The sequence below is a fragment of the Silurus meridionalis genome, chromosome 4 (genome assembly GCF_014805685.1).
Source record: "Silurus meridionalis isolate SWU-2019-XX chromosome 4, ASM1480568v1, whole genome shotgun sequence".
In the NCBI taxonomy this organism is placed as follows: domain Eukaryota; kingdom Metazoa; phylum Chordata; class Actinopteri; order Siluriformes; family Siluridae; genus Silurus; species Silurus meridionalis.
The window spans coordinates 12,082,123-12,096,831 of record NC_060887.1 but is presented as its reverse complement, the minus strand read 5'-3'; the positions used below and the strand labels follow the sequence as shown (position 1 = coordinate 12,096,831).

Genomic DNA, 14,709 nt, shown 5'->3' with positions numbered 1-14,709 from the left:
CTGAAAGTAGTGTGTGAAAAAACTATTCTACACTGCTGAGGTGGGGTTTTGGGTTTGGATGTGGGCTGCCCACCCAATCAGAGGTTCATGCAGAGGTTCATTTCCAGAAATCATGCTGCTATTTTCTGGTTATTTTCTCCAATGGCTAAAATAATAAAAACAAACGTTGATTGGGTGGGCTAAGCACACCCCTGCCACTAATGTTGAAGGTTCGACTTGACTAAAAATCGACTAAAACTCTCCTCTCATAGTTGCTGTGACAGAAAATGTCTCTCTACGAAGGAAGAAGTCGTTCAGGACAAGCCAGTGCACTGTAGACTCGGTGAATACTTTGCGTATTCGCGCTGCGCCACATGGGCTTCCGTAGCTGGCGACTGAGGAATAATGGCTGTTTGGTTATGGCTGCGCTGCGTAATCGGGCCCAGTCTGCACCGGATCCATCGGCCCCAGGACTACCCCCGACCCGAGAGCAGAGCAGGAAGAAGGGTACGCACTTGACACCTTCATAAAAAAATAATAATAATAAAAACTCCTTTTTTTTATTTTAAACCGGGCTCGGCTGCGTCCTAAACGGCACACTACCGCACTACTTCTTTCTCAGCACACTACTGTACTCGGTAGTGTGCTAGTATCCCAGTTTACCACTGCAAACTGTTTTTTTTTTTTTTAACATACTACACAGTACACAAGTATGCGCTTTCGGTTTGCAGCTAGCATGCTAATACCGGGTGAAAAGATTGAAAGGTCTGCCACAGTGACCTCTAAGAATCATATTATTACAAATCAAAATGACATACGGCTGATTTAAAGAGTATTTATTAGGGTTAGGAATAAAAAGACATGGCTGAATTGTGCAAAAAAAAAAAAGGTCTTCATGTTCCTGTGTAGAAAATGAAACCATGTTGCTGTGACTCTCACTAGGTCTTATATAAGTGCTGCGGGGAAACTCAGGTTTTACACACTATAGAAGTGCACTGTATATACCGGTCATACTGCATAAATAATAAAGCAGAGATTCAAACCTTTCTGCAGCCCATTTCACTTTAAAACACATCATTTATAAGTGTGCATCCTATTCATCATATTCCAGAAGTTTCTATTGACAAAATATTAGGCTTAATATAAGATCAATTCCTCCTGATCAGGTCAAGAAATAATCAATATCTTGACTATTAGTGCTGAATTTTGGATTTGAGATCCTTCCGAACGTTTCAGGTGCATCATGGTTGAGTTTGGATGTTTTATGCATGTGGTGATGCTTTTCTGCTGACCACAGCTGTAACAAGTGATTTTTCTTTTGAGTCTCTATCTATCTATCTATCTATCTATCTATCTATCTATCTATCTATCTATCTATTTATGCATCAGTTAAGGAGAGAGTCTCAAACCTCTGCAGCCCATTTAACTGTAAAACACATGACTTTTAAATGTGAATCCCATTGATCATACCTATAAAAATGTTTATTCATGAAGCTCTCATTAACATAATGTATTCGTCTTTGTTTTATGCATGCAGACATGCTTTTCTTTTGGTCACGGCTGTAACAAGTGGTTTCTCTCTCTCTCTCCCTCTTTCTCTCTCTGACTGAGCTTGGATGTTTAATGTATGCAGACATGCTTTTCTTTTGGTCACATGTAACAAGTGTTTTCTCTCTCTCTCTCTCTCTCTCTCTCTCTCTCTCTCTCTCTCTCTCGGCTGTTTTATGCATGCGGAGATGCTTTTCTGCTCACAGAGGTGTTTTTACCCACTGAATTCCCATGGCTCATTAACTAAAACCTGTATCTGGTGTTGCTGCCACCTGTTTGGCTGATTTAATATACGCATGAACGTATTAGCGTTCCTAAAAAAAAAAAAAAAAAAGTGGAAGGCTGTCAGTTCATTCACACTTAATTCTGATTTGCAGGGTTGGGATTACCATCCACGAGGCTTGGAAAGACACACTGACAGTATCCTTAGCTGGGTAAGTGACTCACTCACAGCTGCATGGCATTTGTTTTACATGGTCCTGAGAAGATTCTTTTTTTCAAGTGGGATTGTGTGTAAAGAGATTTATTGCCACGTATGTGTGCACTTACAAGGAATCTGTTTTGGTGACAGAAGCTTCCAGTTGCACATTTTTAAAGTAAAATGGAGATAAAAAAGGAAAATAAGTTATATAAAAAAAGAATAAATGTTATTGCACATTTATAAAGAAAATAAAGAGTATTATTGCACAAAAAAGTACAGCTTTAGATTAGGAAAAGTGGTGTTGCACATCGGGGAGAGCGTTTAAGTGTTTATGAGGTAAATTACCAGGGGCAGAAACTTTTCCTGGTGCTTGGTGCTCTGTAGCGTCGGGCAGACGACAAAAGGATCCAGGGTGATTTTCGGAGCCCTTTTTCTCCCTCTGGACGTGTTCAGTAGTGTGATCAGTTCCTGTAGTGTGCACAGGACAGACTTGATAACGGCCGAGTAGAACTGTGTGAGCAGATCCTGTGTGCAGGTTGAACTTCCTCAGCGGGCAAAATTGAGATGCAGGCCATGTTACATCTGGAAAGGATTGAGAATGATTGCTGTTTCTGGTTACAACATTATATTCGATACTGTTCTAAAGTTTGTTTTTTTTTCCCAGTCAGCTTCCTGGGTATTGTTCTGGGTATTTATAATAATAAATGTTCATTGTATTTCCATTACCTGAACAGCAATGATGTTTAAACCCGCTGACAGATGTAGGGAATAAGATTGATTATCTCATTACACTGGCACCTGACACGGTGTGGAATACATTAATAAGCAAGTGAACAGTCAGTTCTCACAGTTAATGTGTGAAAAGCAATAAAAAAAAAAAAAAATATATATATATATATATATATATATATATATATATATATATATATATATATATATATATATATATATATATATGGGTAAGGGCTGGATGTGTGATGTCTGGACGACTGGGTCAGGGCATCTCCAAAACTGCAGCTCTCGTGGGGTGTTCCTGGGATGCAGTGGTTATCTTCTACCAAAAGTGGTCCAAGGTCTGGTCTGATATTGCAGAAGAGCTACTGTAGGACAAACCATTGAAAAAGTTAATGCTGGCTCTGATAAAAAGGAGTCAAAACAAACAATGCATGATAAATGGCTGTGTATGGAGATGCATCGCAGTCCAGAACTGGACCATGGAGTAACTAAAGAACCTTTTATATCATGTGGACGGCCGGGTGCATGTGCATGGCAGACCAAGTTAGTAACAGTGTTCCCTTATAGCAGAGGCCTCTTTCAACAGGATAATGTGCCTTCAACATCCACAATGCAAAAACCGTTCAGGAATCTTCGAGGAACACAATAAAGGGTTGCAGGTGTTGCCTCTGAACTCCCCAGATCTAAGTCCAATCGAGCTGGACAAACAATCTAATCCTTCTCATAACTTCCAGGATTTAAAGGATCTTCTGCAAAACGTCTTGGTGCCACATTCCACAGCACAAGGTCTCGTGTCCAGGTTTGGACATGTCAAAACTGTTTTGGGGGGCACAAGAGGAACTATATGATATTACGCACATGGTTTCAATGTTCTGGCTTGAACTCGATGCGCTGGTCCCAAGAGTCCTGAAAGTAATTAAACTGTGTTTTTCTTCCCTCCAGGCTTCAGTGCTGTGGTCCCTCTCCTATTACAGCTCTCCTCTCATTCTCAGCTATCTCTACAGGAAAGGTATACAACCGCTCACGTCGCAGATCCGGTTCTCGCACAATTCCAACCGCTCCACTTTTTCGCTCCGTTCCACCTCCTGCGTCGGGTAATCAAGGGTCGCAGACGCCTGATTGCTTCTTCTCGGCGCGAAGAGTTGATAGGTTGCATTTGCTTCCAACCACGAGCGCTGATTATAATGGTGGCCTAATCAAGTCTAATCATAGCAGTCGGTTCGTATATGCTAATGCCGTTCGCGAATAGCACCTCAGCGCCGTCCGTATGTGCGTGCGCGTCCGCCTCCTTGTAGATGGTTGAGTCCCGTGTCAAGTGGGTGTATACACACAAAAAAAACGAGGCTGTCTACCGATAATGGACGACGAACGACGAGTGGTTAATAAACGGGTTCTCTGGTCGGAGTGTAATCATGGTCTGCAGAATTACACGTTTAATTGTCATTAAATGCGAAAGTCCAGTTTACAAGTTCAGACCCTATTACAGTTTATATCGTACCCGTTATTATTTTGCCCTCCAATGTCACTGGAACTAATATCGCAATAAAAAAAATAATAATAATTACAAGATATTTGCATTTCCCTTTAACTTGGACAACCTTCTATAGCTCCTGTAATCTATAAGGCTGTCCTGTGGTCTTTGCGAGTGTCACATTGAAATATTTTTCACATTACACTCGCATACTTGACTCTCCAGTGTAACCAAAAGAGCACGTGTTCCCTTTTGAGGCTGCTTCCTTCCGAGGTTTCACTCATGAGTTTTTAAAGTTCACCAGTCATTTCTGTTTAAAAGATAATATACCTTTATACAGATTTTTTTTGTTGTTGTTGCATTAAACACATGGAATATTGTAGTGATATTATTTTGTTTGTTTCAGGTTATATTTGTAGCACTAAGCTCATCCCTATCAGCCAGTACATTGGCACGGTACTGGTGTGTTTACTGGGAGTCGCGTGTCTGAGAGGTGAGCGCATCATTTTTCACCTGTTTCTCTTCTAAACACTAAGCAAAAGCAGTCACTCAGTGTAAATGACCTGTACTGAGAAGTTCAAAGCAAACCAAGCAAAAAAATAAATAAAAACATCCCTATGTCGCTTGTGTTTTTGCTTTCGGGTTGTCGCTAGGCTGGGGTCGCTGGAGAAACCCCGAGTATCACCAGTTCATCACCATTCTGGAGGAGACCAAGAAGAACCACACAAGCAGCAACAAGGTGAGGCCATGAGCACTTCTTAGCAACATTCCCATCGAGACCAGCATGCTGATGCAATCAGGCCCCGATGTAATCACGCCTCCGTTGGCGCTGTTTGTGCTCCGTCCCGTTTAGAAAAAACTCGCCAGCTACGACTTCGACTTCTCGCACTGGCCGGCGGATTTCAGCTGGACGGAATTCAGCAATCCGTAAGTGTGTATGTATAATGGGTAATCAAATTAAAAAAATCATGTCCCTCATGGAAAAACAAAACAACAATTTGAATTTGCACTTCAACTTGAGTACTATACATGATTCTCTCCACCGTGATACGCTTAGTGATACCAATACATACCTTTTTTGGATCTGGACTTTTTAAATCCACTGTATATACTTATTGTTGTGTGCTTAGAGGAATCTATGTTGAACTAGACTTACTGGAGGTGATAACAGGGTCTTTGGGTGTTGACAGGAAGTTGTCGAAGGCAGGAGTGTCTTTGCTGAAGCCAGAGCCCAAACACAGAGGAGCAGCAGACAGCCTGCTGACTTCACTACGGACTCTGCCATGCCACATCATCGGGTAATGCGCACACAACAGCCACGATTCACAGAAAGGCAAATCGCACACGACGTGAATGGGAAGGACATCTAGCAGCGAGTTATCCTGCTTATACTCTGGTTACGTTCCAGTAAAAGCTGTTGTTGACGTTTGCACTGCAGAATTGACCGAATGGATAAAAATAACCGGGTCGGTAGATCTAGAACAACTTTTGGAAATATTACCTACATGTAATATCACTATCAGGCACACACACACCTTTGTTTGTTTTTGACCTAAAAAAAAAAGTTTCAGCCGAGCCGGCGACTGATGGTACGTAATTGGATGTTAAACATTTCGACATGGACTCAATTACAAATAAATAACCATATAGAAAATGATGTTTGGTTGAATACTGAGGACTGAATTAGCTGGAAGCAAGCAGTCAGAGTCAGTTTGAGCAGAGATGTAAATGAACGCACTGCCTTATAGACAGCTGTAACCATAGAAACATACAGCTACAGCTCCATCCAGAGTGAGACGGAGACCTCCTAATGACCTCGCTGAGCGAACGGATGATTTCTGCATGACTTTTTAAAGGGCACACGGAGTTACCACCACCAGCTTTATTTATTAGCAGAGAAACGTGACCTAGACACACACAATTTCTCTCTGTCTTTTTTAATAACTATGCAATGAAACGCAAACAAACGTGAGTTTATTGCACCGCTTCATCTCTGTGTGTGAATTACAGCGGGTTAAATTCTAGATTCAAATATAACATCGGGAAAATCCATGCCTATGCGTGCATTATACCATTTGGCTTTCTGCTACATTCGGCTTTTGACCTACTTATGACAAATATCATATGTTCTTGCCTTTAACTTCAAGTGAAGTTCAAACCGTCGCTAGATACTTACAAGGCGGTGTGATTCCTCACACAGCGAATATCACGCCTTTAACACGTTGCTCCGGAGCTGTGTGTCTAATCAGTTCAGGTTATATTTAGTCTGAAAACTGCTGGGAGCTTTAGTTTGCTTTTCACGCTTTTCACGTCACAAAAGCAAACCTAATGGTGCTAGTCATTAGCGCTTCTTGATAAGGGGAAACGTCATTGTAGTGCACAAATATTTCAAGGCTTCTCCATATCACTGCGCATGGGTTATCCCACTTATCCCAAATATACCCTCTTTCCAGCCAAACAAGCCGTAAAGCTCTTTATCACCGCAGTCTTTCATATCTTATAAACCTGTGAGTTTGGGTGATGGGTCCAAGTGCGTAACGGAAAGGTGCGTTTGCGTTCCAGCTATCTGATAGCGCACTCTTTTGGCCGGAGGATGCTGTACCCAGGCTCTGTGGGTCTGCTGCAGAAGGCTATGAGGTCAATGCTACAACAGGGGAGGGCTAAGCTAATCGAGGAGGTAACTTCAAAACACATTAGAGAAAAAAAAACAGTATTGGCACCATATACGCATGTTATTATCATTATTATTTTTCAATTTGGCCTGTTTTCTTTGTTTACTTGTAGTACGACGGTCAGAGAAACAAGCTGGTGGCATGCGATGGAAACCAAATCGACACCGTTTTTGTGGATCGGAGGAGAAACAAAAGTCATGGGAAAACTCTGGTAAGTTGTGTTCAAATAAATCCCAGACTATTTATACCCTAGCGTTGTTAAACTCTCAGCTATAATCGGTTATTGATTAGTTGTCTATAACTCGACGTCTGCTCCGAGGAGATGAACTGCACGTTTTTGGCAAACTTTCGTCCCAATACGATTTTTGGGGAAAAGTCAGAGGTAAAACTGTACCGTCGTTTCTCTGTAAATTTCAGAGAGGAAACGCCCAGAGGCAGTTCATAGAAAAGCCAATAAAAGCCCCTCATTTTGTAACCGCAACATTGAACCCAGTGACGGACAGGATTGTACTATTTATACTTTATTAGAGATTTTGTTTTCAGGAAACTTTGACTTTTAAAGCATACGTTTTTACTTTCTTTTTACTCCGGTACATTACAGAAGAACAAGCCGCTTCTCACTACTTTAAATGGAATAAATAATTGCGTTAAATGAGAAGCTGTGGCGAGAGCATTAGCGTAACATAGAGGTTTCAGGTGAAAGTGGTGTGTCTGTGACCTATAGAAAAGTCTCACCTTATAAAGCGATGATGTGCAGGAGAATAGAAACACATCAGTGAGTCCAATCAGTTTCTCATAAACCTTTTACTTTTGATACCCAAGTACGTTCAAGAGCGCATACTTTTACCCAAATGATGTACTTCATTCACTTCTGATGAAACATAACTGCAACGTGACCAAATCTGAAGTTATTTATGTAGTTAAATATACTTCAAACATTAAAAAAAATTTGCTGTAAAGGTGATTTATACTTTCCGCATGTACTTTACAGCAGTGAAATTAGTTTTTCGCATATTCTCGATTCACGTTAAGGACCTTGCTAATGGGCTCGAGAGTTGCAACTTGGCAATACTGGGGCTTGAACCCTCGACCCAGAGCCTTAACCACTGAGCTACAAAGTGTATTGCCTTTTGAACATTGGAATTCGTGTGCATTTCTAAGAATCAGCTTTAGTCACAAAGGTTCACACAGTATTTTATATGAAATAGAATACACAAGTAGTTTATATATATATACACCTACACACTATATTGCCAAAAGTATTGGGTCACCTGACCTTTCCTGCTGTATGTGGTTCTTTTCTAAACTGTTACCACAAAGCTGAAGGCACTCAATTGTACAGGACGTCTTTAGATGCGCTCTAATAACATATTACATTCACTTGAACTTGGAAACCCAAAACCTGTTCCAGCATGGCAATGCCCCTGTGCACAAAGTGAGCTCCTTGAAGATCTGGTTTACATGCTTTGAAGAGAAAGATCTTGAGTGGTCTGCTATAGAGCTCTGATCTCATCCCTACTGAACACCTATGGGATAAATCAGAAAGCTGACTGCACCCCAGGCCTCTGGCTGATGAACACAAATATCCATAAGCACACTAAAAAATCTAGTGGAACATCTTCCCGGAAGAGTGGAGGGAAAATTGGGACAAAATGTGGAATACAATGCTAAAAAAAAACACACACATACTTATGAGCAGCTGACCCGATACTTTTGTAAAAATAGCGTATGTGTATATTTTTGATAGTAGTGATAGTAAATAAATAATATTGCCGGTTGTGTAAATAAGTACAATTGCAGACTGTGTCAATTGTTTGGACCGATTTCCAAAATCTGGATAATTTGCATAATAAGTCCTACTGATTCTTTTACAGGCAGACAACCCAAAAAGCATAATATCCAAAAGAGCATTAAAAATCTCATAGTTTCTTCCCTACAGGTGATCTGCTGTGAAGGGAACGCAGGTTTCTATGAGGTTGGCTGCATGAGCACTCCACTGGATGGTGAGTGTTACTGTGACTGATTATAAAAAAAAAAAAAAAAAATTTAAACCCATGAAGTAGTTGATTGAGTTTTTTTTTTTCTGCACCCCTCCACCTCTTTCTCAGGTGACTACTCCGTATTAGGCTGGAATCACCCGGGATTCGCAGGCAGTACAGTAAGTCAGATGATGAAACCAGTATCTCAGGTTTCTGGTGCTTATCTCAGTGTCGGGAGCTGACCATCTGTGTGTTTCACATCTGCGTTCCAGGGTGTGCCGTTTCCTCAGAACGAGGCGAACGCAATGGACGTAGTGATCCAGTTTGCTGTGCACAAACTGGGCTTCCAGTTGAGTGACATTATTGTGTACGCCTGGTCAATAGGAGGTTTTACAGGTAGGCAGATTTCTTCCAAAAGAAAAAAAAACAAAAAAAAAAACAATGTTCACCTGCCACTTTAATAGGAACACCAGTACACTGTTGGCTGCTCTTCTCCTAGACTTCAACTGTTCTGCGGGTGTAGCTGGTGCTCATCTGAGTTCCTTTAACTCTCTTGCATCGGATTGTTTTTTTGTTTAGTGCACCATTCTGTGTAAAATCGTGACATGTTGAAATCTGTTGAAATTCCTCAAGACCTCAGCAGGGGTCACAAATACTCAAACTAGCCCACCTGGCACCATCTTCCAATTTGACTGCTCGATTAATCAGCTCACATTGAACACTGAAGTCTTACCTGGAGCTGTAGGACTGGCTGCTATATATCTGTTCCTGTCAAAGTGGCCTGTGAGTGAATAGATCACTTACGTTTTTTGTACACAGGTGACGTATAAGGCACAATCCTTGTAGTTTGACTCGAAGTAATTGTGTACATTTTTTTTTTTCTTCTTTATTGGTCTACCTTCAGCCACCTGGGCAGTGATGTCATACCCCGAGATCCGTGCGCTGGTTTTGGACGCCTCATTCGATGACCTCCTGCCCCTGGCCTTAAAGGTCATGCCCGACAGCTGGAGTAAGTGTCCTGACATTCATCACGTCCGCATTTCGATGTTAGTCAGTAGTGTAAAGTAACACAACGCTCAATGTGTGCTTGTGTTTGGGGGAAAACAGGGCCGTTGGTGACCCACACAGTCCGGCAGTACATGAACCTGAACAACGCCGAACAGCTTTGCAAGTAAGACCTTGTACGCGTCACGTTCGTTTCTTTTTATAAAACTCGTGTAGGTGAGTAAGCGTGACGTTTTGTTGTGTAGGTACCAGGGACCAGTCCTGTTGATCAGGAGAACCAAGGATGAAATCATCACAACCACGTAAGCGCTCACACTCTCTAATCAGGATTTGGGATTGTGATTTTTTTTTTTTTTACCAATTCACAGTACTGAATGTTTTTTTCTGTGCTTTGTTGCAGAGGACCAGAGGACATCATGTCCAACCGAGGAAATGACTTACTGTTGAAAATACTCCAGCACAGGTTGGAGAACATTTTTCACTTTATATCCTTCCTTCTCTCTCTCTCTCTCTCTCTCTCTCTCTCTCTCTCTCTCTCTCTCTCTCTCTCTCTCTCTCTATATACATACATATATATATATATATATATATATATATATATATATATATATATATATATATACACATACATACATACACATACAGTGGTACCTCGACATACGAGTGTCCTAACATACGAGTTTTTTGAGATACAAGCGATTTTTTGCTTTGATACGCGAGCAAACTCACACACACACACCACCAGAGTTTTCGTTAGCTCAAGTCGTCTCATCTCCAAGGAAAATACACTGAATAAAACCTTATTATATCTTTACATTCTCTTTTATAATGGTTTTATATAATATTTGTCATTTATGAATAAATTTTTCTTATTCAAAAACACGTAACAAAAACAACTGGGGTCGCATTTTGGGGGCTGGAACGGATTAATGGCATTTCAATTAATTTCAATGGGGAAATTTGCTTTGAAATACGAGCAATTTGACATACGAGCAAGGTTACGGAACGAATTAAACTCGTATGTCGAGGTACCACTGTATATATATTCTCAAGGGAAAATATTGTAGAAATGAAACTTAAATATACTTTAGAGTAGTCAATGTGCAGCTTGTGTAGCAGTACAGATTTACTGTCCTCTGAAAAGAACTCCACATACAGCCAACAAAATGAGTACACACTAAGTGACAGCTGCATGTTGCGACCTCTGACCCAGTCGTCTAGCCGTCACAATTTGGCTCTTGCCAAACTCATTTAAATCCTTACGCTCGTCCATTTTTCCTGCTTCTGATAATGAGATAATCAGTGACGTTTCAAAGTCAAATATTTAACATTTTACTCAACTACTTTTTGCATAATTACTCGTCCCTTTTTGTGGAAAAAACTTGACAGGTCAAACACGCGCAAGCTTACAATCAGGGTCGAGCGCACGCTCTTTTTGAACTTGTTTTGATTACCGCTTGGTGGTATCTACTCAGCACCAACATACAGTTCAGCATCAGTTCAACATCAAAAATAATAATTTGAGAGGAATAAATGATGAAAGAAACACCTGACTCGAACTTCCTAACAACCCCCATGGCCTTATTTGCATGATATTTTTTGTTGTTGTTGAAGCTGAAAGGTTTTGGGCTCATGATCATCATGATATCAATCAGTGTTTGACTCAGTAATATCATTCTATTAATAGATTGGTGTGTTAAGAGTAACAGAGTCTTTTCACATAAACAGTAGATTCATAAAAAGTCTTGTCACAAAAATATATATACTTAACTAAATTTGAAGGCAAATACTTGTACTTTTACTCAAGTACATGCATTGTGTACTTTGTCCATCACTGTATATTACAGTACCTATTCACCATCAGCAATAGTCACCATCCATCTGATTGCTTGACATTTAAATCAGCTGTTGTTCAGCTGATGAGCAGTTAAAAAAAATTCAAGACGGAATTCCCTTTAACATGCATGATCGCTTACCTCGGCGACGTTCGCAGTTCTACACAGAGTGTAACGTCATGTCCGGTTTCTTTGTGCGACTCAGGTATCCAAGTGTGATGAAGGAGGACGGCATCCGAGCAGTGAGAGAGTGGCTTGCAGCAGGTTCACAAGAAGATGGAGGTTTGTGTGTGTGTGTGACATTCCCTGTCTTGTCCTGCTTGTTTGTAGTGCATAAAATAATAAAAATGACCCATCCATTTTTTCTTGGTTTTTTTTTTAGAGTCTGTATACACTGGGTATCAGGTGGACGATGACTGGTGTCTGTCTGTGCTGCAGACTTTTCAAACAGACACAGACGCTTCATTCTTTGGTAAGAAAACTGATCACTACTATATATTCAGTAATGTGTTTAATAACATTAACCACAGAAGCTGGGTGTGGAGATTTACAGCAAAACTATTAAAACATGCTCACGGCAATATGCACAGGGCCAAAGATTGGACGTACAAAACCTACAATTTTGAATATTAGCTCGAAAACCCACTAAAGTTGAGCTATGCATTATATCACGTGGGTCCCGTCTAGAGGGCAATCGATTCATCGGTTTTGCTGATTAATCGGCACCGAAAGATGATTGCTGGACTATTAACAAAAAATACCGATAGTTTTTCCGGGTTGCATTCCTTAATAATCTCTAGAGACGAATCACTAGTGCGACATGCTGTTTATTTAAAGTGTCTTCTTTTGTCATTAAGATTTATGTAATTTGCCACATTTTCATGATTCAGTATGATTCGTTTTTTATTAACGATTGATTAATCTGTTTTCGGCAAGTACCATCCATCCTAACATAGCTTTCGGTAAAATCGGTCGATCTCTAGTCTTATTGATGGTGGTAATGATAAAGAACTTGTGCCCAACTATTTTTCGTAAAGACATGGGAAGTTGGATGCATTCACTTTTAGTTGCCCCTACCTACAAAAGCATTTTGGGGAAAAAGAACGGTCAATTGTTCAGCTCCTTCGGGTTTTTATCTCACGTGAACCTTGGGTTAGAAAGAAATCAGTCCCAGCCTCATTTCTTCCCATCATTCTTTTGTATTTTTCTTTTTTTTCCTTCATAATCATTGGAGGTGCTGCTGCACACATTTCCAAACTCTGCTACTCGAACACATCGCAAATTGATGAGTTATGCAGAGCGTATAAACACCTGGTGGGGGCTGGGGGTGATCTGTTATCTGCTCTCATGTGTGTTACAGGTCAGGAGGAAATGAATCTCGAAGGCCGACCGCAGCTCGCTCTTTTTCTGGTGAGGGGAAAATATTACTCCTACTCAAATGTATTTCTAAACACAAGCAGAAATGAAACACACCATGCTTTCGACATGGCATCATTTCATTATGCAATATAGCAACATAAATTTTTCTATCCAGAGTTCGATTCAAAGTCTTCTCCAGCACAGCCCAAGATTCCTGAACATTTTGAATCCTGGCATTGTGATCTAGGATTATGAAGAAATCATGTAAAACCTGGTTATTTAGAATATATTCAGACCTCACCAACTCACCTCAGTTCTTCCTCGATCACGGTTCACCACTATGTCTCCAGGTTCGAATAATGCATTGGACAGTTGCTAACCCAATTTCACTGGTTTTCTTTTACTCTACCAGATGACATAACGATGTGTACATCTATTGACACATTTTAAAATAAAACTAAAACCTTATTTAAAATCAACTCAAATCGGTAAACACTAACTTAACGGAAGGTGTTATTGTATTGTATGTGCGCGTTTGTTTGTTTATTACCACCTGCCAAGGGACCATGGATGAAAACTAGCCATTGGCTAAATTCGGTACAAGGTATCAAATAAAAACGCTTACGCTAAAATTGTACATGGTCCCTTTTCCAAAAAATATTAAAACATACAAGGTGGCATCAAAAGGTTAAAAAGATAGAACTTTCATCTACGTTTACACCCGATCATCTTCAAAACATTTCCCTTGCACAATACAGCGCTCCCAGTGGTCTTGCCACTTTTTGAATGTGTCCCGGAGGTCTTCTTTTCGAAGCGTGTCAAACTCTTTTAAGCGATTCGTTATGGAGCGCCACAATAATGTCAAAACAGTGAGCTTCATACGAGGGTGAAGTCCACAGGAGCCAAATCTGTGCGCAGCTCCCGATGTACACAGGACCATGTACTCATGAAGATCGGTGCTCCCTGTGACTTGAATAATTTTTTGATACCTCCTCGTACTAATCAGTGCAGTAATCACTTCTTCAAAAAGGTGCTGACCAGTGATGACTTTCGCTTGGGTTATTTATCTATTTTTCTTGAACGTTTCTCCGTAGGCTCGAAAGTACTTGAGGAATTTCGAGACGACGCATTGCACTCCTCTCCCCTTCTCGGAGTTTCATGTTCCCTCGAAGCTCCAAGAAGCCAGCAAGAAAGAGAAATAGAGACTGGAATGGAGAGACTACACGAAGTGAAGCACTGAGAAACTGTGGAATGTTAGTGTTAAACTTTGAAATGTTCGATTTAGGTTTTTTTTGTTTTTTTTTTGGACGTCTGCATGTTTCTTTTGAAGAATTTTGGACGTTTAAATTTGGTGCTTCTATAAGGCTTAAAATAAACAAGCGTTTAATGCAAACGTTCCTTCGGAAGGTACCGGGCCAATCCCTTTTTTTACTTTTTAATTTTTTTTGCTTCGTGTGTGTTTCTCTGTCCTCGGTTTTTGTGAGCAGTTTATTATTTATGAGTCATGGCCAAGCTGAATATTACTGTATTAAAAAACCACCTAATAAAGATGAGGGCTGGTGTGATTCCTGTAAAAACCAGCAGCCTGCTCGATCCAACCCTCGATGCAGTTTCTCCTACAGACTCCTGTTTTTTCATTTAAATATTCACAATGACCAAAAGTATTGGGACAGCTGACTTTTCCAGCCCTATGTGGTTCTTCCCC

At 40.5% G+C, this 14,709-nt stretch overlaps 1 protein-coding gene across 1 annotated transcript; it reads left to right on the top strand.

Annotated features, from left to right (window-relative positions):
- Positions 1-251: 251 nt before the first annotated feature.
- On the top strand, positions 252-14,618 carry abhd16a (abhydrolase domain containing 16A, phospholipase). Its single transcript, XM_046846862.1, has 20 exons — positions 252-486; positions 1,905-1,961; positions 3,626-3,692; positions 4,561-4,647; positions 4,808-4,893; positions 5,008-5,081; positions 5,345-5,452; positions 6,717-6,831; positions 6,939-7,037; positions 8,766-8,829; positions 8,935-8,984; positions 9,078-9,201; positions 9,710-9,814; positions 9,913-9,976; positions 10,056-10,112; positions 10,211-10,273; positions 11,851-11,927; positions 12,028-12,117; positions 13,006-13,055; positions 14,099-14,618. The coding sequence occupies exons 1-20, from the start codon at positions 385-387 to the stop codon at positions 14,204-14,206; spliced, it is 1,647 nt and encodes a 548-aa protein (XP_046702818.1). The 5' UTR covers positions 252-384; the 3' UTR covers positions 14,207-14,618.
- Positions 14,619-14,709: the final 91 nt, after the last annotated feature.